This window comes from Suricata suricatta, chromosome 17 (genome assembly GCF_006229205.1).
Source record: "Suricata suricatta isolate VVHF042 chromosome 17, meerkat_22Aug2017_6uvM2_HiC, whole genome shotgun sequence".
Taxonomy (NCBI): Eukaryota; Metazoa; Chordata; class Mammalia; order Carnivora; family Herpestidae; genus Suricata; species Suricata suricatta.
Window position 1 is genome coordinate 15,065,514 of NC_043716.1, and position 27,448 is coordinate 15,092,961.

At 52.4% G+C, this 27,448-nt stretch overlaps 3 protein-coding genes across 3 annotated transcripts in view; 2 read left to right on the top strand and 1 right to left on the bottom strand.

Moving 5' to 3' along the window:
* BHLHA9 (basic helix-loop-helix family member a9) overlaps positions 1 to 116 on the top strand; it is a 614-nt gene extending 498 nt beyond the window's left edge. The window contains 1 exon segment of the mRNA XM_029927274.1: positions 1 to 116. This exon segment is cut by the window's left edge and continues 101 nt beyond it. Coding sequence (XP_029783134.1) covers positions 1 to 116 — 116 coding nt within the window.
* An 8,542-nt stretch (positions 117 to 8,658) lies between these two features.
* TRARG1 (trafficking regulator of GLUT4 (SLC2A4) 1) lies at positions 8,659 to 20,208 on the top strand. The gene is made up of 3 exons (XM_029927466.1): positions 8,659 to 9,259; positions 18,664 to 18,796; positions 19,968 to 20,208. The coding sequence occupies exons 1-3, from the start codon at positions 8,873 to 8,875 to the stop codon at positions 19,979 to 19,981; spliced, it is 534 nt and encodes a 177-aa protein (XP_029783326.1). The 5' UTR covers positions 8,659 to 8,872; the 3' UTR covers positions 19,982 to 20,208.
* GOSR1 (golgi SNAP receptor complex member 1) overlaps positions 17,375 to 27,448 on the bottom strand; it is a 73,894-nt gene continuing 63,820 nt past the window's right edge. The window contains exon 8 of the mRNA XM_029927464.1: positions 17,375 to 17,595. Coding sequence (XP_029783324.1) covers positions 17,526 to 17,595 — 70 coding nt within the window. The 3' untranslated portion in view covers positions 17,375 to 17,525. The remainder of the gene's footprint in view (positions 17,596 to 27,448) is intronic.

Here is a 27,448-nt window from a genome sequence, read left to right on the forward strand (position 1 = left end):
CTCAGGGCGCGGCCCAGGCGTCCGCCGGAAGCTGGCGCCGTGGTGCGGGGGCTCCCTTCGCCTGGCCGCGAGGCCACCCGCGAGCGGGCCCCGGGTTGGGCTTCCAGCACTCCTGACTGGCTCCAGAGCAACCCCGTGGGCTAGGAGGGAGGCCGGCCAGGGAGGAGCCAACGGCAGGATGACGACAAAAGGGAAGATTGCAAAAAACCGTCCCGGACCAAGAAAAACAGAATGGCTGAGGCCAGAGAGAGAGAGAGAGAGAGAGAGAGAGAGAGAGAGAGAGAGAGAGAAAGAGAGAGGAGGCGGCCTTGCAAGTAGGAAGGAACTGAGCCCAGAGCTGCACTCCCAGCACCTCCCTCCCAGCCGGAAGCCCAACCAGGGGAAGGAGCGGGATCCTGATGGGCTCTTTCTTATGTTTGGACTTGATGAACTCTTCTCAGAAAGGGATGTTTGCATTCCTGTGCCTCTGCGGCCTTTCTTTTCTTGCTGCTCTTTAGGCGAAAGAGGCGTTTTGGACGCGGTCTTGTAGGTGGGAGTGTGGGTGACACCTGGTGTGGTCTGATGACAGTGTGGGGTCCATGTGCCCAGCCTGTGCTGATACCCCAAGTCTGATCAGAGAGAGGCAACAGAAGGAGCGAAATAAAAAGGAAAAGCTATCATCTCTGTCTGCTCTCAGGTGTCCACCGGGCCCAGTGGCCCAGGCTGGCAGGAAGGCCAGTCCCAGGTCTGGGAGCTCACTGTGGAATGTGGGTCTCCTAGGGCCTGATTCCCACAGGTAGGTATGTGGGGCACTGATTCATGGCAGGACTCCAGGTGTGGCTGAGCACTAGGAGGAGCACTGTGGGAGAGGATGTTATTTGGGGATGGGGAGCAGCACCAGGAGACTCAGGGCACAGCAAGCCTCATCTCTGGGACCCGTCACCCTGCAGAGCTGCTGTCTGCAGTGAGCCACCATGAGGGCTGCAGTAGTTGAAGAGTCTGGGCCAGTCTCAGGAAAGGAAGCCTAGGGCAGACCAGGGACTGGGGGTGGGTGAGGTCTGCCTGTACCCTGAGTGTGGGTGAATGGAGCTCCTAGGGAAAAGTGGTCCAGTGTAGCCAGAGCCTCTATGAGGAGAGGCAGACATAGAATCAGGGAAGATTATGGGGATGAGGTTAAGGGAATTAGGGCCTCGGGTCAAGTCTGCTGAGAAAGTGGGAGGCACAGCTAGTGCTCTCAGAGAAGTCTGGAGAGCTTTTGCATCTAAGACGAGCACTCCTGGGCTAGTGTCTGGCCTCACTCCACTGACCCGGCTGACATTGCAGCTGCTGCAGGCTGGGGTGAGAACCCAGATGTGCTGGAGGAGGGTTGCGGGCTCTCTGGTCTCCTTGGAGAGCTGGACGCTTGCCAGCTTGGAGAAGAAGAGTTACACAGCTCGGAATGGGGGCTATCATGGAAGCTGGAGAGACATCTATCGACCCCGGGATAAGTGAGGAGTCCCCAAAACAGTCAAGATGAGGCTCACTGCCATAATGAAAGATATCTTTGCTTTCTGTAAGCGAGACATGGGCTGGCTGGCGCCCTTGGCATCCTGTCCCCGGCCCACAGGTATTAGGGTTTCCAATTTCATGTGGCTGCCGCACAGATCACAGGAAAGCTTTGACTCTGGGCAGAGGAGTCCTGGGGTCCAACCAGGAACAAAATGCGGGAATCTGGCCCCAGACGTGTGCACTGAGCCTTCCGTCTCATGGAGAAGGCAGTGCCACGGTCTGATAGTGGAAAGGAAATGGCTAGACAGGCCTCAGATCCAATCTCTGCTCTGCCCCTTACTACATGTGTGACCTGTGGTTTCGCTTTACCTCTCTAAGCCTCTAGTTCCTCACCTCTGACACAGATGGTTCCACCTCAGGGTGGCTGTGAAGGTTACCATTTGCTCATAATGCAGTTTCTGGCAATTAGAAGGCGTTCCATAAATTGTTACTGTTTGTATTATTATAATCTCAGACCAGTTTGGACAATGCTTCTGCCTAGCTTCAGCCCCAGATTTTTATGCCCTGGAAACATGATAAAATGATCAGCAAGTGGTGTTTTCTTAAGCTGCAGGATAGAGACAGCTCAGAGTTCCGGCCTAGTTTTAGGGTCAGCACAGGAATGGCGAGAGCGCCCCCTGCAGGTGGAGGCGTGAATGTGCAGCACATGCGTGCGGTCAGAGGGACGGACGTGAAAGTACTTCTCAGTCTCTTCACTTTCCAGTTGAGTGACCTTGGGCAAATTGCTCAAGGGCCTTGAGCCTTGGGGTCCCCCTCTGTATAACAGGCTAAAATAAGTACTTACAGCATAGGCTGTTGTGCAGACTAAATGAGATAATGCATTTCAAGCACTTAGCATTGTGCCTACCCCTGTAAGCACTCACTGGGTGCAAGCTATTAAGACAAATTCTGTTCATCAGGTTGTTATAAAGACAGAATGCATGGGAGGGTGTTTTATAGACTAAAGTCCACAACACATTAACTATTGTTTTATCAGGGCTATCTGTTTTGTATATTCTCATGTTAATAGGTGTTTGCCTAATATTCAAAAAGTTTTTTTTTTTTTAATGTCATAAAGGTTTTCTGATGCGCACACATCATGGGGGTGCTTACCTAGATATGTGGACGTATGAATATTTGTGTGTGCATACATGTATGTATTGACCTAACAGGTATTCCCCGCCTCTCCCTGATGCATTAGGGTCTCCTGGGCCAGAATGCCTTTCATTATGGGCCATCTGGGTTTTCTGGAACACTTGTTTAATTTTTTAAAATGTTTATTTATTTTTGAGAGGAAGAGACAGAGCACAAGGGGGGTGAGGGACAGAGAGAGAGAGCGAGACACATAATCCCAAGCAGGCTCCAGGCTCTGAGCCATCAGCACAGAGCCAGACGTGGGGCTCAAACCCACGAACTGCAAGATCATGATCCGAGCTGAAGTCAGCCACTTAACCAACTGAGCCCCCCAGGCACCCCTTGCTTGATTCACTTTTTAATTTTTATTATTTATTTTGGGAGAGAGAAAAAACATGTATGTGGGGAGGGACAGAGAGAGAGGGAGACAGAGAATCGAAAGCAGGCTCCATGCTGTCAGCCCAGAGCCTGATGCAGGGCTTGAACTCATGAACTGTGAGATCATGACCTGAGCCAAAGTTGGATGCTTAACTGACCAAGCCACCCAGATGCCTCTGAGTTTAAAAAACCTGCTTCCCGAGACTGTATCCATAATCCAAGGTGACTGACTTACTGTGGAGAAGAGCAGTAAATCTGTGATTATGAAAGGAATGGATGTTATCAACCGAGACCAGCTGGGCTTGTCCAAATATAGAGAAAAGTAGTACAATAGTAATTAAGTGAATAGAGAAAGGAAAGCACTGGGAAGAGAAACCACATATGTAAGACAGAGCTGCTAAAAGTCATGGCTAAAAGATACAATGGACTGGTGTACCTAAAGACAGAAATTATTTATCTATTAGGTTGCTACCAACCGTCCACTCAAACAGTGTTCAAAGGAAGGGGGCGGGCAGAGAAGAGTAACAAGTGGAGACTTAAAGCGGCTCCACTGCTCACAAAGGGCTCCCATACGTGCAGTCTCTTAGCTTCTCTTAGGAAGTCTGTGCCTTCCAACTCCTTTCCTGATACTCGTTGCGTCTGTGATAGGAAGAAGCCCTGGCCTGTCTAGCGATGAATGGGACATACCAGCAAAAATAAACAACAGTTAAGATTGATGTTGTCAGGGATGTGGAGAAGAGGGCATGGGGATGGATTTCTAGTTGTACTGTCGATCTGCTTCCTTTTTTGGTGGAGAACAAACTGGCAAATCACCATAAAAACACTCCAAGGGAGATGCTTGGGTGCTCAGTTTGGGCATCTGACTTCAGCTCAGGTCATAATCTCTCGTTGGTTAGTTCGAGCCCCACAGTTGGGTTCTCTGCTGTCAGCTGTGGAGCCCGCTTCCGATCCTCTGTCCCTCTCTGCCCCCCTCCCCCACTCACACTCTCTCTCCAAAACAAACATTAAAAAAAAAAAACACTCCACGGGAGTAATCTCAAAAGAAAAACAGATTTGTCAAAAGGCAGTCCCAGGGGCACCGCACAGCAAAAGATTTGAAACGATACAAATGTCCAACTGAAGAGATGTGGCTAAGAAACTGGTGTTCTAACAGTAAAAATAACCGTGAGTTAGAAGTGCAGATCACAAAATGGTCCGCGCCCACTGATTATAACTGTAGACCGACATGTAGGTACATGAACACGCCCTGCGGCGATTTGGAAGGAGGCAAACAGAGTTAGTATCTATTAGGTTTCGTAATTGTTTTTTAAAGGTGAAAGATCTGTCTCCTTAGAAGGCTTTCCAAAGAGGAGTAGGTAGAGAACTGTTTTGAGCCAGGACAGCAAGGACAAAGTATTCTGAGTGGATTACTTTGGAGGGTTCCCACCTCACTGGAAATGAAACCTGGGTTCTTGCTTATGAGAACAGGACTACATCATGTTTTCCTTACAGTGTGTGTGTGTGTGTGTGTGTGTGTGCGTGTGCGCTCTCACAGATACCAGAAGGCTGCAGTTGTCCTTGGTGCAGGGTGAGCTGAGCCCAGGAAGCCTTCAATGAGAAGAGGAATTTACTTAATTATTTGTGTCCTGTCAGCCCCATAGGGTTTCCTGACACCCAATCATAGACCAAGGGTAAAAAGGGCACAGATCTGAGAGGGCTCTATTACCTCTACCCTTGGATTAGGGTCCAATTTACCAGTCCTTCTGAGATTTGCCTCCCCCACCCCCGGCTCCCTCAGCATGCAGGTCTACTTCCCCTCCACTGCTGACCTCTTGGTGTCCTCCTTGCTTGGGGTGCACTAAGGCTGGGGGCAGACCGAGGTAGGAATTAGTGTCCATGCAGGCACACCCTGGGCACTTGGTTGGTGTCTTTATCTTCCTCTGAGTCTTTCAGCCAGCCTTAACTGGACCAGGTTCTGGGCAAGGGAGTGGAGGCACACTTGTCCCCTCCAAGACCTCACAGCCCAGAGCGAGGGAGCAGGCAAGAGCAGAGGATGACTTTTTTCAGTTCCCTATGAAAGCAGCCAGGTCAGAACACCGTGGAACAGAAGGGCCAGTCCATCTGTCTGACTGCAGGAGCTCACAGCTCAAATCCAGAGACCGGCAGGGCTGGTGAAGGCAGAGCTGGAAGAGGAGTTCCGTGCCCCCCTTCTAAAGGCTGCAGCTGGCCCAGCCGCTTGCTGTTCTGCAGATAATGGGCCCAGAGTTCCCAGATCTTCATGTTAAAAGTCTGAAGCTCCATGTTTATATGGAACGGATTTTTAAAAAGCATATATTGTGTTAATACTCTGCAAGCCAAACCCATTTTGTATGATGACTTGGCCCTCAGTCCTCCGTTTGAGACCTCATTTGGGGGTCGGGGGAGTGGGGAGGTGGCAAGGGCAGGCTTGAGCAGGGGCAGGTGGCTGGGCTGGGCTTACCAGCCTTGGAGCCCCAACCTGATGCTCCTTCTCCCGGCCTCTTCCCTTCCCCCCATTCCGGAGCCCTGTCATCACTAGCAGGCCACTAGAGGGCACCGTGAGCCCAGCATCACCCAGGGGCCAAGCACACCTAGGTCTCCAAGTCCCTGAAAGCCAGCTTTGGGCCATGCAACCTCACTGCCATGAGCCACCCTGGGGACTTCCGGGCTTTTTTTCTTTTCTCTTAGAATTTTTATTAAGTCAGAAAGGCCCCCTTTTATGTCAGCACTGCCCAACAGAAACGTAATACAAACCATATTTTTAGTTTTTAATTTTCTGGGGGCGCCTTGGTGTCTCAGTCGGTAGAGCGTCCAGCTTTAGCTCAGGTGATGATCTCACGGTTCGTGGGTTCAAGCCCCGCGTCGGGCTCTGTGCTGACAGCTAGCTCAGAGCCTGGAGCCTGCTTCGGATTCTGTGTCTCCCTCTCTCTCTGACCCTCCCCTGCTCGCACTGTCTCTCTCTCTCTCTTAAAAATAAATAAAAGACATAAAAAAAATTTTTTTTAAAAGATAGTTTTTAATTTTCTAGTAGGCATCTTTTTAAATAATGAAGAGACAGAGGAGGTGACAGTAATTTTAATAATGTTTTATTCCATCAAATATATCAACAATATTATCATTTCAATATGTACCCAATGTACACAGTATTAATGAGATTGTTTACATTCCTTTCTGTACTAAGTATTCAAAGTCGAGGGTGATTTATAGTTCTAGCACATTTCAGTTTAAACTAGCTACATTTCAGGGGTGCCTGGGTGGCTCAGTCGGTTAAGCTGCCAACTTCAGCTCAGGGCATGATCTCGAAGTTCATGGGTTCGAGCCCCGCATGGGGCTCTGTGCTGACAGCTCAGAGCCTGGAGCCTGCTTTGGATTCTGGGTCTCCCTCTCTCTCTGCCCCACCTCTACTCTCTCTCTCTCTCTCAAAAATAAAACATTGAAAAAAATGCTTAAAGGAGCTACAATTCAGGGGCTCAATAGTCACATTTGGCTAGGGGCTATGGAATCTTCGGGTGGCAGTTGTTAGCTCCATGGGGGGCCTGAGTCCCTGGCTCCCAAGGTCAGCTTCCAGGCCATAACATGGAATCCTGTCCAAGGTGGACACTGGTGAAGTCTAGAAGTCTCAGGCCCCCGACTTACCACCCTCTGCAGGAGGTGTCCTATTTAAAAAGACATTAGCACATTCCCAGAAATTCCTGGCCAGGGAACAGAGCTCACTCTCCTACCCCGCTGAGATGAGGAGGAAGCCCCTCCCCGCTTCGCTCTCTCACCCACAGCAGAAAGCAACAATCTCACTGCCCTGGAGGCCTGAAGTTTGCAACAACAATAGGTTTCCTTTATGGAGCAAAAATTCTTAATTTAATATAGTCAAATTTATCAAACTTGAAAATTTGCCCCAAAGCCAAACACTGTTTTTGAAACTTACTGGCCCTTAGGTGCCTTTTCAGCTCCCCAGCCTCCCCCTCAGCCCTTAGCATGTGGCTCCCCTCCTGTCTGTGGCCTGCTCTTCTCTCTCTCTGCAGACACACGCCCTCTTCCACCTTGTCCCAGCCCTTTCTGGAAGCAGCATTTATGAAGCCAGCCTGATACACAAACCCAGGCTCTTTCTTTCTGCTAAAATGACTCATCTTGCTCCAAAGCAGCCCCTGGATGTGGGAATCTGGACAAGGGATCGATGTCTGGTTGAGATACATTTTGAAAGGAGTGTGTCTCCATCTCCAGCCTCAGTTTTCTACTCTGTGATATCAAAGGATCTGAACTCTACAACCTCTGAGGGAGGAAAGGAGAGAGTGGAGAATAGCAAAGGAAGACACGAGAGGGAACGAAAAAAGACAAGAGACAGTAGGAATCAGAGGACAGGTGACCAGGACTGAAGCCCTTCAGAGCTGGGATCTGCCCCAGGAGCTCCTAAACAAAAATATCTCTGCTGCTCTTTAAAAGCACTCCAGAGGGCACCTGGGTGGCTCAGTGGATTGAGTGTCGGACTCTTGATTTCAGCTCAGGTCATGATTTCACAGTTTGTGGGTTCGAGCCCTGCATCAGGCTTTATGCTGAATGTGTGGAGCCTGCTTGAGATTCTCTCTCTCCTTATCTCTCTCTGCCCCTACCCCACTCATTTGCACTCTCTCTCAATAAATAAATAAACTTAAAAATAAATAGATCTTGGGGCACCTGGGTGACTCAGTCTGTTGGGTGTCCGACTTCGGCTCAGGCCATGATCTCACAGTCCTTGGGTTCGAGCCCCACATTGGGCTCTGTGCTGACAGCTCAAGGCCTGGAGCCTGCTTTGGATTCTGTGTGCCTCTGTCTCTCTGCCCCTACCCCACTCGCTCTCTGTCTCTCTCTCTCTCAAAATAAAGACATAAAGAAAAAAAAAATTTTTAAATAAATAGATCAAACCATCCCTGAAAAGCCCTGATGGGTATGAGATGGAACCCACACTTCCTCCGTGATGCCCCTCCCCCCTACCCCTTGGTGAGGTACTCAGAACCCATTCGGGCAGGATCCTCCCCTGGTGCTCTGTCTTCCCTCTCTTCCTGGGGCCAGAAGCCAGGCTGTGGCCTGAGCACCTCTGGGGGCTGGAGGTTAGGGTCAAGGTGGGATGCCAGAGGTCTAGGGCCCAGCGTGTCCCAACAGATCGGAGGGAGTGCACAGATGGGAGGAAGTGGAGAAGACAAACAGAGGTTTGGTTTCCCAGGACAGTTGAAGACATATCCTTTAGTGAGGCACTCTGTCTTTATCCCCATCTAGAGCCCCCATCCCAGAGAAGCCGGTTCTGCAGCTACAACGGAAACCAGAGGCCCACCCGAGTCCCTCTCATCTGGGCTGGGCTGGGCTGGGCCAGGGCAGTAGGCTGCTGGGTGGCTCTCAGGGGAGAGGGGAATTGAAAAGGAAAAGCATCTCGGAGGAGGGTGGGGAGAGAGGGAGGCTGTGTGGTGTACTTTCTTCTCTCTCTCTCTCTCTCTCTCTCTCTGTCTCTGTCTCTCTCTCTCTCCTGTACTTAGCCTAAGCCTCACCCGGGAGAGGAGTGTCTTCTCTCTGCTCTTGGAGCTGCTTTCTGTCACTTCCCCGCCCATCTGTGCTGTCAGCAGCACCAGTAAAGTTGGCCTCAAACTTGAACAGAGCTGAAGGCTCTGCTTCCAGAGGCTCCAAGGGGGCATCAGACAGACCTCAGCCTCTGAACTGTGACTGGCCCAGAGAGGTCGACCCTCCCAGGCTCCAGCTGGCCCTTGCTCCTGTGGGTGACCCTTGGGCCCCTGACCTGTGGGCCCCCAGTCTGGGCTGAGGAATGGTGTGCTGAGATCCCTGTGGAACTGATCGTCTCAGTCTGGAGCTGGAGCAACCTAAGGCCCAAGCCAACATGGCCACCCCTGCACAGCCTCAGTTTCTCCCAGCCCGGGAGCCAGGTACTGCCTCACCCACCAACCTGCCGGAGATGGAGACGCTCCTCACTAAGGTGGAAGGCAAGGATGACAAGCCACTGAAGCTGTCCAAGTCCCTCTCGGGGGCCCTGGACCTGGAGCAGAATGGCCATGGCCTGCCCTTCAAGGTGGTATCCGAGGGGCACCAGGAAGCCGCAATCCCCTGGTCGCCCTCTCGGGCCAGCTCTAGGCGGGCATCCTCTGTTGTCACCGCCTCCTCTGCCCAGGACCAAGAAGTCCCCAAAGATTACCTCATCCTTGCCATCACCTCCTGCTTCTGCCCCGTCTGGCCCCTCAACCTCATTCCCCTCATCTTTTCTATCATGGTAAGTGCTGCTTTGTTTCAGGGCAGGGGTGAGGCCAAGGGCTTAGCATGCGTGGTCCTCTAGGAGGCACCAGACACTCTGTCTGGGTGCAGAGAAGGGAGAGCTGGGGGCTGGGGGCTGGGGGCTTGAGGGAGGACTCCCCTTCTTACCTGGCCTCCCCCTCTCCGTTAAGAAAGGGGACGGGGACAGGAGACTTTCTGTTTGCTGTCCTCCCTCATCTCCTGCTCCTGCTCAGCATTGCAGGGCATTACAGATCAACCTTGTACACATCCCTGCTGGGGAGGGGACCCCAGGGAGTCACCTGAGGTTAGACTCTACACAGCAGAAAGATAGCCAAATGGGGCTGGGTGGGGGGGCTTGCCTTTTGCAGGGGTGTCTGGAGGAGTCATCCTGAGTGAGGCAGTGTATCAGCAGAGGTGGTGGCCAGTGTGGGGTCTCAGAACCCCAACTTCTCAGGAGAGGAGCCAGCTGCCCCCACCCCCCATCCCAGATCACCTGGGTATTCTAACAGCCTCTGCCAGCTCTGGTTTCCAAGAGCTGGTTGTGGCTTCCCTGCCTTGCACCGAGGGCCCTGGGGACTGGGGCCCCAGAGGCTGCTTATCTGGGAGGGACGGCATGTTGTTGCTGGGGGCCCTCTGGGTTTTGGTGGTTACACTGATTTCAGCATCTGTCTTCAGGATAGGGGAAAAGATGTGAAAAATGTGAGTGTCAGAGGGCCTGGCCGGCCTTGCCAAGGAGGAGCATGTGGGCTAGTCTTTGCTTCTCCATGCTTGTCCTGTAGGGTTTTGAGTAAATTCTCCTAGGTTGTCCCCAAACCAAGCCATTTGGCTAGAGCTATTGATGGAAGATGCACAGAAAATGTCAGTGCATGTTGGCAAGTGACTCAAATTTGAGGTCCAGGAAGAAGAGGGAGGAAGGGACGACAGAGAGAAGGGGCTGAGAGAGAGAGAGAGAGAGAGAGAGACTGAGCAGACAATGACTTTTGGAATGAGAAAAAAAAAAAAAAAACAAGAAAGAAAGCGGGAATAGTAATCTACCACCTCCAGGCTGGTTAGGGCTAGAGGACTATATGTGGAGACAGGGCTTCTCTCTCGAGCGCTTCCACTGCTGAGTCATCCATCACGGGTCACTCTGGCCGGCCCCCTGGGCTGTCCTCTGAGAAAGCCACTATTCCTCAAACACCTCCCACCACTTCACTAAGGCCCAGTGTCCAGCTGGGGATGCCTTCCCTGATCCTCCCCATCAGATCCAGCACCACGTACCAGGATGTCAGGGAACACTGAATTCAAGGCTGGGCATGGGCACAAGAGCCAGGGCTGAGCAGGGCCTGGGGGTTGGGGCTCTGAGGAGCTTCCTGTCCTGCCTGCTGCACTTGGAGCAGCTGGGGGGCAGAACCAGACCCCAGGGGTGCAGTGGGGGGGCGCTCTGGGCAGGGCCAACCTCTTGGTTACAGGGAAAAGCCCATGGGGGTGCTGGGGGTAGTGGGGAGACAGGCTTTGGGGAGGGAACCCACACAAGGGCCCAGGAGAAAACAGTTGTTAGAATCCATCTCCTTGTTGGGTGGACACTGCCTTTATCCAAGGAAACCTGGGTCCAAGACTGTGAGACCACTGAACCCACCCCCGGTACATTTCTACAACCTTCTCAGGCTCCTGAGCCAGTTCTGAAGGTCACTGGGCTAGGGGCAGGGAATATGCTGCTAAACCAGACATGATCACCAATTCCCAGGATCCTCCAGTCCGGTGGGGAGAAACTTGTAAACAGATCCTATAACACACTGCAAGAAGTACTCAGGCTAGATGAAACAGGAAGTCAACGTGTGGCCTTGGGCAAGTCCCTTGAATCTCTCCTCCATGTTCCCGTCTGCAAAATGGGTATCATGGAACACCTACATGAGAGAGCTGTGTGATGGTGAAGTGAGAAGAGCCTCACAATGTGCTTAAGAACCACACCCAGGACACAGTAAGTGCTGTGACACGGTAGCAGTGCTTAAGTGGCAGCTGAGTGTGTCCCTGGCCAGGGATGGGAAGCCATCACAGGATTTTTTTTTTTAAGCTTTGAACTATAACACGCATATCATACAATTCACCTTTTCAAAGTGCACAATTCAAAGATCTTTAGCATACTCACAGATAGGTGCAGCCGAATCCACTGTCAATTTTAGAATATTTTCCTCACCTACCCAAAAACCCCGTGCCTTTTTTTTTTATCACTCCATCTCTCCCTTGCTCCCTTCCCTAGACCTAACCACTTTAGATCTCTATGGATTGGCCTCTTCTGGACATTTCACATCAATGGAATCACACAGCATGTGGTCCTTTGGAACTGGCTTCAAGCTTCCCCCACACCACTATATACACATTCCAGGATTTGGAGCCAGAGGGGATGTGGTTGGATTTTCAGTTTGGTGCAGAATGACAGGAGGGGCGGAAGGGGCCCCTCTGAGCCTGGCAGTTGGGAGACGGAACGCTTGCAGGAGCACAGGTGAATGATGAAGAGACCTGGACCAGGGCCATGGTGAGGGGGAGAGAGGGTTTCTGGAAACCTTCTAAGAGTTGTTAATGTGGACCACGTATTCATTCATACACTTGACCAGCAGGTTGCTTGTGTGGAGGGAACTAAGTGGTACAGAATGACTGGGCCCCCATGAATGGATATGCCTCTTCTATGAACGAGGTGCATGCTAGGCATTTGGGAAGATGGATGACATGCTCTATTTGGCATGGCTGAAGGATGCGAGAGTATGGTGATGGAGGCAGGTGGGCAAGGACCTGCTTTAGGAAATCAAGTTTTATCCTAGTGGTTCCGAAGTGCCCCTGAAAAATTTTAAGCAGAGGCATGATGTGCTCTGTTCATAGTTTATCTTTTTTTTTTTTTTAAGAGAGAGAGAGAAAGAGAATGTGTGGGGCGGGGGGAAGGGGCAGAGGGAGAGAGAGAATATTAAGAGACTCCATGCCCAGTGCAGAACCTGACTCAATCTCACCACTGAGAGATCATGACCTGAGCCAACATCACAAGTTGGATGCTTAACTGACTGAGCCACCCAGGTGCCCCCTGCCTGTTCATGTTTATTTTAAATATTTTTATTTTATTTTGAGAGAGAGACAGAGACAGAGAACAAGTGGGGGAGAGCAGAGAAAGAAGGAGACACAGAATCTGAAGCAGGCTCCGGGCTCTGAGCTGTCAGCACAGAACCCAATGCGGGGCTGGAACCCACAGACTGTGAGATGATGACTTGAGCCAAAGTTGGATGCTTAACCGACTGAACCACTGAGCCACCCAGCCGCCCCACTGTTCACATTTTAAAACAAACATCCAAGGGCATTGTGGGAAATGAGCCAGAGCAGGCGGAACTGGGAGCTGGGAGACACCGTAAGGGGCTCTTGAGATAGTCCAGGCAGGATGATGAAGGCAGGGGCCAAGCATTGGCTTAGAAAGGAAGACACCGATGAGGGATTTTTGAGGAGAGATCAGCTGCACTCACCTCCCACTCCTGGTTATTCAAAAATAGGGCAGCTATCTTGGAGAGAACTCTGGGGACTGCAGCATTTAAGGGGTAGGTGGGGGAGTGGATAGGAAAGAGTTTTGAAAAGAAGACTGCAGGAGGTGGGAGGCTGGCTACAAGAGAGGGACAGATGCCCTGGGAGGAGTGAGTGTGAAGGAGGTGGGATGGTCAAACTCAGTAGAGAGATCAGGTCCAATTAGGATGGGGGCGTCCACTGGCTTGGCTATATATAGACCCCTGGTGACCCTGGTGATGGAGAGCGTTGAGCAGAAAAGAGAGAGGTGACTGATGAGGTCCACAAAGAGTCCAGATTGGGCTCCAGAAGGACCCTGTCCCCAGGAGCCTGCAGGAAGGGCCACAAGGGCAGAAGCAAATACAAATCCTCAAAGGAAAAGGAGCTGGCTCATGCTGCATGGGCTCCACACCACCAGGGATGTGGAGGGCAAGGCTATTTACTGAGAAAGAAGGGCCTGGTGGCAGGGGAGAGGAGAGGTGACAAGGGACAGAGAGGTCAATGGCCTGAGGGCTCTCCATGGGTCTGAATTGTCATCAGCCTGCGTGGTGGAGCCTCTTTTCTCCAGCTATAGGTAGAGTCACAAATGGGCCCGCCCAAGGCTGGGGATGGCCAAGTCACCATGAGGGCAGACCAGGGGGCACAGAAGATGCCAGGAAGGGTGACAGAGGTGGTACATTGAAGGATCAGGCTGGATTGGGAGAGAGGGAGGCTGAGAAGATGGTGGTGACCTTGGAGGCGAGGGAGGGGTCACAGGGTGAGGCTCAAAGAAGTTAAGGGCACGCACTGTGAGAGAGAGGGTGCGAGAGAGATCACGGGGGCAGAGATTTCAGAGGAGGGGCCATGCAGGGTGGTGGTGAGATGGAGTGTCTAGCTGTGGAAGTGAATTTCCAAAGAGAACCATGAGAAGCCAGCAGGAAGGAGCCTGTGTTAGGGGATAATATCGCTTACTAAATGTTAGACACAGGCCCAAATTCTTCACATCTATTATTTCATTTAACCTGGACTCTATAATCCTATGAGGTCTAGGTATTGGTATTATAGCCAAGAAAACTGAAGCAGAAGTGTGAAAGAACCTTCTGGTCATTGGAGAACCCAGGACTAAATGGATGCCCAGAGCTGGGGTTCTACGTGTTACACTGACCTGTCTGGTGGGGGGAGTTATCAGGGGGTGCCCACAGTTGTCTCCCCTCTCTGGGAGAGTCTAGTTCACAGAAGGGAGGGGTCAGTTGTTCCTGGAGCACTGAAACTCGGCTACACTGAAGCAGCAGGGGTGAAGGAGGGACAGACAGTGTGGGCAGCATGTAGGTCTCCTGTGCTCTAGGTCCTGGGGACAGACATCAGAACTCCTCATCTGAAGTCCTGCCCTGGCTACCAAGTAAAGCCCTTGAGTCCAGGGTGGAAGGAGCCCCACAGCCCTGACAGTCTCTCTAGAGCTATTGTCTGCAAAGCCCGCCCTAATATGATGCTCACCGAGTCTCACTAATTGTTCTCACTTAACACACGAGGCAAACAGAGACATGTGAACAGAGCCTTGCCCACAGTCACACAACTGATAAGGGGCATGTCAGCTGGGTGCCGAATCTAGTGTTCTCTCCAAGACCCCACCCTGCCTGCAGCTACCTCTGGGGACAAGGATGGTGTGTCCCTCCCAGGAAGCCACATCTTTGAGGCATTTGTTCAGGGAGGGAAGAATCCACTTCCTGAATCTCTCTTTTTCTCCACCCTCCTCCCCTTGCCCCTGCCCTCATCCTTCTCCACCCCTACTGACTCCATCAGTGGAAGACACAATGTCCTTCTCACTGTGGCTTTGACAGGGGCCTGCTGTGACAGGGGCTCAACCTGAGGGGCTGGTATCACCGGTGTCTAGACCCAGCCCTGCTCAGCTGCACAGCCTCCCTTGAGCCTCCTGAGTTGGCCAGGGCAGGGCTAGCTAGCTTTATCCATTAGACTTCTGAGTCAGGCTGAGAAATGGCCATGTTCGTGAATGCCAGCAAGGTCTCCTGTCAAGGAGGGGCGCCAGACCCCAGGCATCGGTCTGTCAGCTGACAATAGTGCTTAAACAAGCATCTGATAAACCTGGGTGTGCGTGCCTCATCTACCAACCAGCCCTGTGCCTCTTAAGCCACATGATCATGTCCAAATCACTCAACTGCCTCAGTTCCCTCGTCCATAAAATAGGCATAACCAAACTGTCTACCCCATAAGCTGCTGGGAGGATTAACTGGGTTAGTATGTGTGAAAACACCTAGCACAGGGCCTACCTAGTAGTAGTAGTAGTAGTAGTAGTAGTAGTAGTAGTAGTAGTAGTAGTAAATGCTTCCTACATGGCAGCGGTTGCTGTTTTTATTAATACTAAACGAAACTTGGCCATGTCAGAGGACGGGCAAAGCCCTAGTGGACAGGCAATTTCGACTTTAACCAATCTGGGGGATAATGGAGTCTCAGCAGTCATGACACCAGCTGGGGGAGGGGCCGCCCTGTCTGAGGTTGAAGCCGGTGAGCAGCCCCCTCTCTGTGGACTCCTCCTACAACACACCAGAGCACTCAAGAGGTCCAGAGTGGCTCCAGGCTTCCTTTCTCAGGCATTTTGGATGACCTGATTATTTAACTGATGCGTGCAGGCTCCCTTTCATTCATGTAGGCATTCATCCATTCACTCAGCAAGATGCTGAGCCTCAACCAGCACTGCCAATCAGCTAGCACTCCAACATATGGCTTAAAATATTGACGTGCTTCTTATTTATTTAAATTCAAGTTAGTTAACATACAGCGTAGTATTGCTTCTCCTCTGGAACTCCCCATCCACCACCCACCATGACAGCTACGTTCCTGACTCCTTCTCCAGGGCCCTCCGCCACAAACCCTTCCCCACTCTCCAGCAACTGAAGTTAACCCTGTAGTTAGAGCATTCCAGAAATCATTGCTCTGTTGTAGAGAGAGGGAATGTGAAGGGGGCTTTGACCTGCATGGATTTGCTTGATCTTCTTGGAAGGACCAATAGCTGATCAATGATCAACTGATCACAATTTGTCAATTCCCCTCAGGTCTGCTGGAGGTTGGCCTGAGCCTCATGGGTAGAGGAAACTCTTTCCTGATAACTTTTGTTGTCACCAGCTTCTGGCTGGCTTCCTCCACTGGTGGCTCTCCCAGCACTCCCCTCTTGTATCCTCTTCCCTCCCCAACCCTACCAGCTCTCTCTCAGACTTTTTTCAATGTATTTGCTCACTGATCTATTAACCTGAATTCATCTTCTCCCTCACCATTCCCACAGCCATTGCAATCACAAATGATCTATTAATTTACAGTCATTACAACCATTACTGCAATTATTACTGCTCCTTCAACTTGAGCCATTTTGATTACGGGGAAGATAATGCACTAAGTGGGGTTTGGTATGCAGCTGGTAGTTTACTCATAAAAAGTAATGAGGGGTCTTCTTCCATCCTTGGAGTCAAGGGATGGATTTTAAAATGTTTTTAAAATTTTGTTAGTGTTTATTTTTGAGAGAGAGAGACAGACAGACAGACAGAGCATGAGTGGGGGAGGGGCAGAGAGAGAGGGAGACACAGAATTGGGAGCAGGCTCCAGGCTCTGAGCTGTTAGCACAGAGCTCAAGGCGAGGCTCAAACTTATGAACCACAAGATCATGAAACCTAAGCCAAAGTCAGACACTTAATCAGCTGAGCCACCCAGGCGGCCCTAAAGATTTTTTTTAAATAAAAACAGTTTTAAAAAGAAACAAAATTTTAATTTTAAAAAATGTGTCCCCCCCAAGAAAATGTGTCTCTTTTGTGGAGAGCCATGAGACCAGGCTTGTGGTTTAAAGACCTCACCTTGACTCAAAAGAAGAAGTTGGCTGGAGGGGCTCCTGAGGTGCTCAGTCACTTGAGTGTCTGACTCTTGATTCTGGCTCAGGTCTTGATCCCAGGGTCTTGGTGAGTCCCAAGTCTTCAGTGAGTGGGGAGTCTGTTTGAGATTTTCTCTTTCTCCCTCTCTCCACCTACCCCTCTCCCCCATTTGCTCTCTCTATAATTAAAAAAATTTTTTTAAAGACTAGGTTGGCTGGGAGCAAGGCTGAAGCAGAGACACAGACCAGTGAGGAGGCTGTGTAACCTCCAGATGAAACATGCTGTGAGAGTGGACTAGAGCAGTGGACTGGGGGCTGGAGAGGTAGGGACAGACTGAGGACATTAGAAAGGTCAGGAATTCATACCTGACTGTATTTGAGGATGGGGAGGGGAGAGAAGAGAAGAAGCCACTCATCCAGGGTTACGCAGCTGGGACAGCTGTGGTGGATGAGGACAGGCATCCAGGAGATCTGGCTCCCAAACCCATGCTCCTATCCAGGCTGGCTGCCTTTGCAGGGAGCTGGGAGGCTGCACCTTCTCCTGGCCAAGTCCTCGCCATGTCCAGGTGGGCTTGTGGGTCTCAGAAGAGGCTGTTACCTGAGGCCCCCCATGTCCCCTCCTCAAGCCAGACCCACCTTCTCTTTCATCTCTCATTGGATGACATATATTGTCACCGAGTACCCTGGTGTCTGGAGACAACACTCACAACTCTGCCCCAACCCGCCTGAAGACGGTCAAAGCATGAGACCACCAGTACCCACATTTATTTAGGTTCCAAGGACAGCAGCGCTCTCCTCTGCTGTACGGCATCCCTTTGCTCAAGTCCAGACCTCTCCCTGCTGCCCTGGGACATGGGGGCACCAATCACTCCTTGGTCTTTTCAGCCTCTCCCTCTTACTAGATCTTTTTCTTCTCCTGTCTTGATGAAATCCTATATTTGTCTCTTCCGCTCTGGGCTCCCCAGTGCCTACAAAACAAAATCCAGATTCCATCCTGTGATAGGGCCCTTCCTGATCTGGCCTTTCTCCCCTCCTCTCACACCTGCGTGGTGCTCTGGGCTCCAGCCCCTCCTTTGTAAAACGATCTAATAACACTCCCTAACTCACAGGAGCTCTAATGCTCTGCTGGATGGCAAGCACTTAACATAGTTCCAGGTCCAAGGTAAATGGTCAAATAATGTTAGGGATTATTACCATGCCTGTCTCAGTGAGCTTCACAGAGGAGGGCATGGCATCGCAAGCAGCCCTGGGCGGGTGGAGAGGATGTGGACACTTGGTGTTGGAGCAGAAGCTGAACGAGAGCAGGGAGAGGTCTGCGCATCCGTTGTGGCAGGAAAGGGTAGAGGCTAAAATCAGGATGTACAGAGCTAACCTGGGTTTGGACTTGTTTCTATGAGTGGTGGGGGGGGGGCACAGAAAATGCTGGGCAGGGTCACCGCCTAAGCCACTATCATCTCTTTGAACTCACATGTCAGCTCCCTGCTTCCAATTCTGTGTCTCCCTCTCTCTCTGCCTTTCCCCCCGCTCACACACACACACACACACACACACACACAAACACACACACTCTCTCTCTCTCTCAAAAATAAATAAACATTAAAAAAAAAACCACCACAGGGATGCCTTAGTGTGGCCATAGCAGTAAGTCTTGGACAGGGGTCTGCAAGGGCCTGGCTTATCTGCTCCTGCCAGCCCAGGATGGCCTGGACCTAGTCCACCCTACCCGGCTCTCAGTCTCTAGCAGGCCACCAGCCATGGCCACCCCTGCCCCAGCACTGTCCTGAGAGGAAGTGCCCTGCATTGCTTGGTACTGCATCCAGTGAGGGGCAGGCTTGGTTGGGGGTTCCCACAAGAGAGCTGAGCTACTTGAGTTCAGACCAGTTCTGCAGGAGAAGCCTGCTTCCCGTCCCAAAGGTGGGGGCTGGAGTGTGGGGCTGTGGCAGGGGCTGGGTGGGTTCTGGAGACCCAGGCCAGGGTCCCCTCACAGGGCTGCTGGAAAAAGCCTTCCTGAGATCTCTGACACCCTCTCTCTGCAGTCCCGAAGTAGTGTGCAACAGGGGGACCTAGACGGGGCCCGGAGGCTGGGCCGCCTGGCCCGGCTGCTCAGCATCACCTTCATCATCATGGGGATCATCATCATCATTGTGGCCGTGACCGTCAATTTCACAGGTGAGGCCCAGCCACATGGAGCTGAGGAAGCCAGTTTGCTCGGGGTGTGGACCACAGCAGGGTGCGGCCCAGCTCCCAGGGGAGGGGGCAGTGGGAATGGGGTAAGAGCATGTGAGGGCCATAGGCCGATCCTCTTAGAGAAGTGAGCCCGTCCCTGGCAGTGCCCAGCCAAGTGGGACTGGCTTCTGACCTCCCTGTATCATTAAGAAAGGGGGTGGAAAGAGCACAGGCTTGGGAACCAGGGGTGGCGGGCTCCAGTCTCAGCTCTGAGGGCCCCAGGTCCTAAGTCTGGCAGTAACACTTTTGTGAGCCCCCAGGGGTGGCCCAGGGGACTCCATCCAAGCAGGAGCACCATTTTCAAAGGTGACTCTCAGCTGCTCAAAATGCCAGTGCAGCTTTGAGTTTCTGGGGCATGTGGCCCGTTTGCCTCCCTTCTCACACTGGCCTCGGGAAGCCCCCAACATCTCCGCCATTTGCAGTGGTTGTCTAAACTTTTCCCCTAAACATCTTGCTATCCTAGATGCTCTGCATGAACCGGCGCCAGTGCCTCATGACCCCAGAAATGTGTCAGAAATGGAGAATTTCGGGCCCCAGCCCAGCTCCATTGAATCAGAACCTGCATTTCAATAAGATTTCCAGCCCAGTCATTCAAGGAGGCACTGGTCCAGAACATGAATGTTCGACTTGGGGCAGAAAGCCTGGGATTTAGCAGTGGGGTCATGGGCAACCTTGGCCACTTTGCAGAGGGAAGAGTTCAGGTTGGTCATCAGTCTGCCTGGGTTCAAAGCCCATGTCCTCCACTAAGTGTCTGAGCTGAAGCACGTTCCACTCTCTCTCTGGGGCTGATGGACATGCAGGTACATGGGAGGCAGGCACCTGCCGGCTGGGGCATTAGCCTCAGTATCACCCTATGAGCTTCAATCACCTCTGTCCTGCTCGTCATGTTAGCTGTGACTTTTTGATGGCAAATGACAACTACCGAACTCAAATTGGCAAAGGGAATTAAGAACTTCAGGCACAGATGGTTCTATGTTTGGGCATCCCATGTCACTGTGAACCAGATGACCCTATTACCAGTTCCCACTAGGAAACAAATACCCCAAATCTCAAAACAAGGACTTGAAGACTTGTTCTGAGCTCTGTTCTGCTGCGACTATTCTTCCCTTTACAGTTCAGAAGATATAGAATTAACCAGGGCGCTGTGCTAGCAGAATGGCCCCCTGACCGGCTAGAGGCCTCCATGCACTGCCACCCACCGCAAGCGGGCAGGACCGCGGCTGCCAAGCGCCCACTCTTCCCTGAGTTCCCAAAGCACGAACTTGGAGGCAAGGCCCCAAGCCCCCCACTGTCAGCCCATATCAGATGTGAAAAGTAAGAAGAAGAAAGGAAATTAAATTTTCTATGAAACTGAAGAATAATGCAGTTTAGTCTCATGGACACAGCCTGGTGTTTGCCTTCAGTGTTCTGGCTTGTTTCTCAGTCCACCATCTCCCAGGATCTAGCAAACAGCCTAAATTATGTGTTGGAGGAGGAACCGACCCCACAAATGAGATGGACTGTGGTCGGCAGAGAAGCAGCACATTCCTTGCCTGTCTGATGATCGGGAGCAAAGACGTGGGACTTTCTCTTTTATATTTTTTTGGGGGGTGTAAAAAAGATCACTTGCATGCCTTGTGCCACATGCTCACTGAGATCCCAGCCAGTGCCCTGAGCTCAGAGGTCTAGCTGCCGTTCAGCATATGCCGTTGGGCACACAGGATGTGCAGCAGCCTGGAGAGAGGTGACAGCCACATCTATAACAGAGTGGATGTTGGTGAAGACAGGAGCAGGAACCCTGTGACCCACAGACCTCTTCTCTAACTTTTCAGCCTCAGGAGCATCTCTGCTAAGAACTCTGGTCCCAACACATCTCCCAGGATGACCCAGTCTGCCTCCTGCTCCCTCCCTCCCTGTGCTATCGCTTAGGGCACCAACCAAGTGGCCTGGGGTCTGACCCCAGCCCAGCTCAGCCAGTGGGGAGAAGCCTAGACCCAAGCTTGCCTCCTGCCACGGCCTCCCTGATGGTCTAGGGTATAAACTTGGGGCCCCACATGGGGCATGGGCTCTGTCTCCCAGCCTGGCAGCACCTGCTGCTCTGTGCCTTCCCCTGTGCCCTGGCCATCCACAAACAGCAAAGGCTTTCCCTGGAGGAGGTTCTGGGGCCACCTCTGTGCAGAGGGCTTCCCATGGGCTCCCAGACTGTTAGCAGTGTTAGTCCTGTTTGCAGGGGAGTGGGCCAGAGGGTTTTTTATTTTTATTTATTTATTTTTTAATGTTTTATTTATTTTTGATACAGAGAGACAGAGCATGAGAGGGGGAGGGGCAGAGAGAGAGGGAGACACAGAACCAGAAGTAGGCTCCAGGCTCTGAGCTAGCGGTCAGCACAGAGCCTGACTCGGGGCTCGAACCCACGAACATGAGATCTGACCTGAGCCGAAGTCGGAGGCTTAACCGACTCAGCAACCCAGGTGCCCCCAGAGGGTTTTTTAAATAAAGGTTTATTGTTGATTGGTTCTAGAGAGTTCTAGGACAGAGAGAAGAGCTTGGCTGAAGAGGTCAGTCTTTGGAAGAGTGGGCGGCCCTGGGCTTGGGAACACACTTAACATGCCTGGAGGCAGGGGTGACGCCATGGCCTCTGTATCAGGACCTAATGGGACACCTGAAAGGACGGAGCAGTGTCCCTTGGACTCCTGCCCAATTTCTGGCCCTGGGATTCTCCCTAGACCTCTGCCTGGCCCAGGATCTACCCACAGGGGCCTCTCCTGTGCCCACCTACCTTGCTGGCCTCTCTTCTCAGACTCTCAGAGAGGCGTGCTCCAGGCTTTCCCACCCTGGGAGGCCCTGCCATGGCCAGACTAGCCCCAGGCTGGCAAAGAATGTCTCCCCTGCACCCGTTCACGGCCCTCATGCCTCTTTTCAGGCCCCTCCCTGTCTCCCTGATGCTCCTCAGACTCCTGGGAGGGAGCCTGTTAGCTCTGTCTACCAGGAGGGGTCCCCAGTACAGCTCTGAGCCTTCTAGGACAGCCTCCGTGGCAGGGGAGGGGTGTAGGGCCCAGGGGCATTGGGTGGATCCCTCCGGGGGCTCCCCATTTCTGCGTCAGTTCCCCACCTGGGGAGCAAACTCCAACCTCTCCGGATCCTAAAGGAGGGGTGGGCTTTGCTTTATAGGACCTTTGAGGCCAAAACAGAGATGCCTCTGTATGTTGGGGGAGGGAGCCCAGAGCATTTGTGTCACTTGTGAAGTGAGGCAAGGGGAGTCATGGGGTCTATGGAATTGGTGGCTCATGAGGCCTTGGTCTCCTGGCAGACCCCAAGGGCCCCACCTTCTGCACCCCACGGGGAAAAGAGAGAATAACCAGCCAGCCAGTGTAGGCATGGGCTTATGGAGAAAACGATGGCCAAGTGGGGGCTCCATCTGTGGCCTCATGCACACTGTGACACACCCAGACCTGCCCTGGCCCCTGTAGTCATAACCCTCACATACACACACTTGTTCGCACTCAAAGGCCAGAAGCCGGGAAAGGGAGGAACCACCAGCAGACAGCCCCACAGGACAGCTGGGGACTCCTTCCATTCAGGCAAGAACAACTTGGGAATTTTCTAGTTGTACTGACGCTCAGAGGCCTCTGAGGGTTGTAGAAGGAGCTGAGGCCACAGGAGACTGACTTCTGGGGCAGAGAGGAGCACAGGCCTTAACCTTGCAGAGATTGGGCTGGAGGGAGGGTCCCCTGACTACTGCATCGCTTCCACCCACAGGCAGCCTGGCCCCCCCCAGGCCTAAGCCCCTGCTGCCCCAGCTCTGCGGTGGGTCCAGCTGCTGGCTGCATGAACACAGCGGTCCCCCAGCTCGGGGCACTGACATAGCCCCTCCCTGTGTCCCAGCAAAAACCCCAAACTCCCACTGCCTCCCCGGCCCCGCACCACACTCTCCCCTTGGTGCCTCTGTATTGCTTAGCATGGAAACAAATAAAGCTGAAAGTGCACATGCTCTATGGGCCTTTGCTGGGGTCAGACGGTTCTGAACAACAGGGTTGGGGGGAAATTCACTCAGCCTGCGGGTTTCAGGGTTCTAGGGTCAGGGTCGGGGCTGGGAGCCGGGCAACGGGAAGGCTGGGCACACTCAAGGCATTCCTCCCTGGGCAAGTTTGTCCTCCCTGGGCCTCAGTTTCTCCAGTGAGGAATGCGGATCCCACCTTCCCTCAGTTGTCCTTTCTGCATCTGAACAGAGACCTCAGGCGTGGAAAGAAGAGCCCAGGAAACCAAGACTTGCTGAGAGCCTAGCACATGCTGGGCGTTTCACATGCACTGATAAATCCTAGGGGGTTACTAGTGCTATCTCCAGGTTCAGATTGGTAAGCTGAGGCTCAGAGATGTTCAGGGACTTGTCCCAGGTCACACCATGCTCAGCCCACAGAAGGTACTGAATAAAGTTGGTGAACTGACCCTATTCATAGGGCTGACCCCAAAGATGGCTTCTTGACACCATGCTTTGCTACTCTGAGAGGAAAGCCCTATGGAAGGAAGAAGGCAAGTTAGTTGTGGGTGCGGCAGTAAGGAGAAGGGATCCATTTCCCAGGCTGCTGGAGGGCGGCCAAGCAGAGAGGTGGCTGTGGGCAGAGTGACACCTACCTCCTCTTTCTCTCCCTCTCTCTCCCACTCTGGGAGTCTCTTCTCTGATCCCAGAACCCTTTTGACCTAAGCAGCTCCCAAAGGCCCCATTACCTTGAGGGGTAGGATTTCAACATACAGATTTGGGAAGGACACAGCAGTCAGACCACAGCAGTGTGGAGGTGTTTCAGTGGGTGCTCACAGGGAGATGGTGGAGGAAGCAGCCCCAGAGTGGGAGGGAGGTTCCCCAAAGGACCCTGGGCTGGGCCCCATCCCTCTCTCCTTCCACAAACTTGTACTAAGTGTGGGGTGCTCCGATCAGATGGGGGAGCCACCAAATTGGATGGGGGCTGGCAGCCAGGGGGGTGAAAAAATTCACCAAAGGCAGAAGAATGGAGATAGAAGTTTATCAAATACACAGTGAGAGAGCAGTGAGCAGGTCAGCAAGGTAGAGCTGGTCAGCGCTCGAGGCAGACAGAGGTGAGGGGCCACAGTTATAGGGAGGAACAAGGGAGTGTGGGACTCATGGAGTTTTCCTTTCTTTTCCTTTTTTTTTTTTTTTTGTTAATGTTTTATTTATTTTTGAAAGAGAGAGAGACAGTGTGAGCAGGGGACAGAGAGAGGGAGATACAGAATCTGAAGACAGGCTCCAGGCTCTGAGCTAGCTGTCAGCACAGAGCCTGACGCTGAGCTTGAACCCACAAACCGAACCATGAGATCATGACCTGAGCCAAAGCTGGACGTTCAACCAACTGAGCCACCCAGGCGCCCCAAGGAGTTTTCCTTTCTTTGGTGATCTTAGGAACTGGTTATTTTGAGGTGGTTCCCTTAATGAGCCCATTTGCATTACTTGTTTGTAGTTAACCCTGGGGGTCTGGACGCTGTGGGTCCTTTTCCCTTTCTCAGCTTTCTTTGCTCAAGCTTGTTGCCTAAAAGCTGCCTCTACATTGAGCACCTACTAGATACCAGGCCTCGTACTAGACCCTGAGGACACAAAGATGAAAAGGACAGGCTTTCTGGGCCACAGGACCTTTGACCTAAAGGGAAAGTTCTGGAAGGAAGGAGTTAGTTGCTGGGCCAGATGTGCCAGCTGGGCAGAAGAGGGCAGCTGGGAGGGAAACACAGGACACAGGGCTGTCCTAGGAAGTCAGGGGAGCCGAGAGCAGGAAGGTAGCCTCCACCAGGAGACTCTCCAGATCTTTCCAAAGATACTTAAAGCACCCCTTGGGGATCCACACGAAGACAAAATGCTGCCAATGTAGTGCTACCAATTTAATCACACTCGGGTGAAGGGACACCTCCTGTCCCTGGGCACTGCCAGTAACAATCCCATCACCGTGGTGCCTGGCTTGGCAGTGAAGGTTTCTTCCACATCGTCAGGCACAGCCCAATGTTAGAAATGTTAAAACGGGAAGGGGGCACATGTGTCTTACTAACAGTGAGGGAAATCTTGGAGCTTCCACAGTGCAGGAGGCCTCATACAACAGATGTGCCCTGGGACAAGGCGTCTGGCTTCTCTGACCCTCATCTCTCCATCTGGAAATGGGGTGATAATCTGCTCTGCACACCCCCAGGGCTGTTGGAAGCCTGACGGCAAAGCCTGATGAACCGCGAGGGCTCGATATATGTGGGGGGCACAGCCTGGCCCCCAGCCTAGAGAGCATCCCTGAATCTGGGTGGTTCTGGGCATCCAGGCCTGCCCCTTGAGTCCCTGCCAGCCTCCTCCCCATCCCCTGACCCATGATAGGGGACAACCCTGCGTGCCCTGCAAAGCTCTCTGGTCTGGGCCCGAAACTTTTCACTTTTTGTCTGTGTCCCTGTGGGCAGCCCCTGGCCTCTCTCTGGGCCTCAGTCTCCTCAAGTAAAGGAGTGAATTTAGCTCGTTTAGAATCACCTGGGCTTTAGAGACATGCTGAAGCCTGGCTGCCACTCCTAGAGAATCTGGTTTAAGTGGTCTAGGATGTGGCTGAAGCATCTGGATCTTTTCTTCCTTTAGATTTTTTTTTTAAAGTAATCTCTACACCCAGCATGGGGCTCAAACTCACAACCATGAGATCAAGCGTCACATGCTCCATCGATTGAGCCAGCCAGGCTCCCCTGGAGCATCTGGGTTTTAAAAATTTTCCAGTGGTCACCCCAATGGCCTTTTGAAGTTGGAAGCCCCTGGGGTAGACTCTACAGCCTTGCTACTCAAAGTGTGGTCCCTGCACCATTAGCCTGGACAACACCAGGAGCTGGCAAAAATGCAGAAACTCGGGGCCATGCCCTGACCTTTATGGAGAGTATCTACTTTTTATCAAGGCAGTTTCTTTGCACATTACATCCGCTCTGGGCGGATGCCTGAAGGACCCCTTCTCCAGTGGATCTCCCTTGCAAAAGTAACAGTGATTTGGGTTTCTTTCTTACTGCAAGGATCCATTGTAACAAACTGAGAAAATCTAGGCAATACTAAGAAACAAGGAGAAGGACAAAGAGAGAAACCCCAGGTAAGTATGGCATTTCCTAGCAGTAGAGGTCTGCACCATGCTTCCCAGTGTTTACCAGGGAGGCTGCAGCCCTTTCAGAGGAGGCCGGTGAGGAGGGGGTGTGTGTGGGTGGGAGGCAGTCAGAAGGTCACGGTGGGTGTGCCCCCAAAGCAGCATTCCTAAGGAAGTGCGAAACTTTCCCAGCCTCTGGGCCCCACCACAGACCTGCTGGAACCTGCTAGGGACCAGAGAGTCAAACAGGTGTCTTAAAACTGCTGCTTGGATGGAAGCTTCTACTTCCAACCAGAATGAACTTTCTGGCTTTCCTGGGTCTCTACCCTCCAGACTCAGGGCCCTGGAGGAAGGGGGGAGGGTCTCTCTTGCCCCCTTATTCTGTGACAGGAATTTCTACTCCCAGAGCTGGATCAGTCCATATGGTTCCTTTGTGTTGAGGGCCACAGGGGCCCCTCCAGGCAGAGGAGGTATGGAAACTGTAAAAACGTTCCCTTCCTGGGTATGTTTGCAGCCCAGCTCCCAGCCTGGAGCCCTGGGGACAGCTGATTTCCAGGAAGAATTTCAGCAACTGACTGGGGAGCAGAGGCCTGTGCACACCACTTCATTGAGGGAGGGCTATAGAGAGTCCCTCCTGGGAGCCTGGGGCAGAGCCGGTCAGCTGAACACTGGGCTCTGTCAGGACTTTGGCCTCCTGCATTATTGATGTGCTGCCTGGCCATGGGCATGAATAATTCATCAGGGGAAGGAAGCACTGAGAAGTACAAATTGGAGGCATCCAGCCTCCTCCCACCTCCGGGCTCAGGGTTTACTCCTCTTTGCTTAATGGGCTTCCTGGGAGGCCCTGCTGAATCTCAAGTTTCTCCTCCTGTCTTGGGCAGGCCCAGAAAAAGCCCTGCACACGTTTGGGGTGGCCCTGAATCTGGCTTAATTGGGTACAGAGCTGCCCTCAGCCCCAGGAGCCAGATGACCCATCCTGACCATGCTTCTGGTCACCTGGGACTCACACTGGGCCTGAGTCCACACACTGAACCCTTTATCCTCTCTGACTGGCTGGATCATCATGCCACTATGCCCGAGAAGGTCCCAATGTCACCTTGCTCAGGAAACAGTAGCCCTTATTGTTTTTGATGCTATTTATAATAAATGGTGGCTCCTTTCATTGCCATCAAGGTCTTGGGAAAGGGCTGAGGGTACCAGGTGGGCATGGGTGAGTGCAGGATGATGGAGAAGCTTCTTTGGGGTGGGGTGCAGTCCAAGCCTCAGGGGGGTGGGGTAGGCAGCGGGAGGGCAGGAGGTGGGTGTGTAGGGAGGAGCATCAAAAGAATTATTCAGGATCCGTCCAGGGATTTTTCCTCTCTGACCAGTCTTTCCCAAACTACAGTTTCAGAGATTGCAAAGATTGGAGTCCTTCAGCTCATCCCTGACTCTCCGGATCTCCGGCTCAGTTCTGTTCACCAGTTCCATTTAACACATATTTATTTATTTTTAAATATTTATTTTGAGAGAGAGAGGGGGGGGGGCAGGG

Coding starts and splice junctions, on each gene's coding strand:
- TRARG1 (XM_029927466.1), top strand. CDS start 8,873: ATGGCCACCCCTGCACAGCCTCAGTTTCTCCCAGCCCGGGAGCCAGGT. Junction 9,260..18,663: donor CCCTCATCTTTTCTATCATG/GTAAGTGCTGCT, acceptor CTCTCTCTGCAG/TCCCGAAGTAGTGTGCAACA.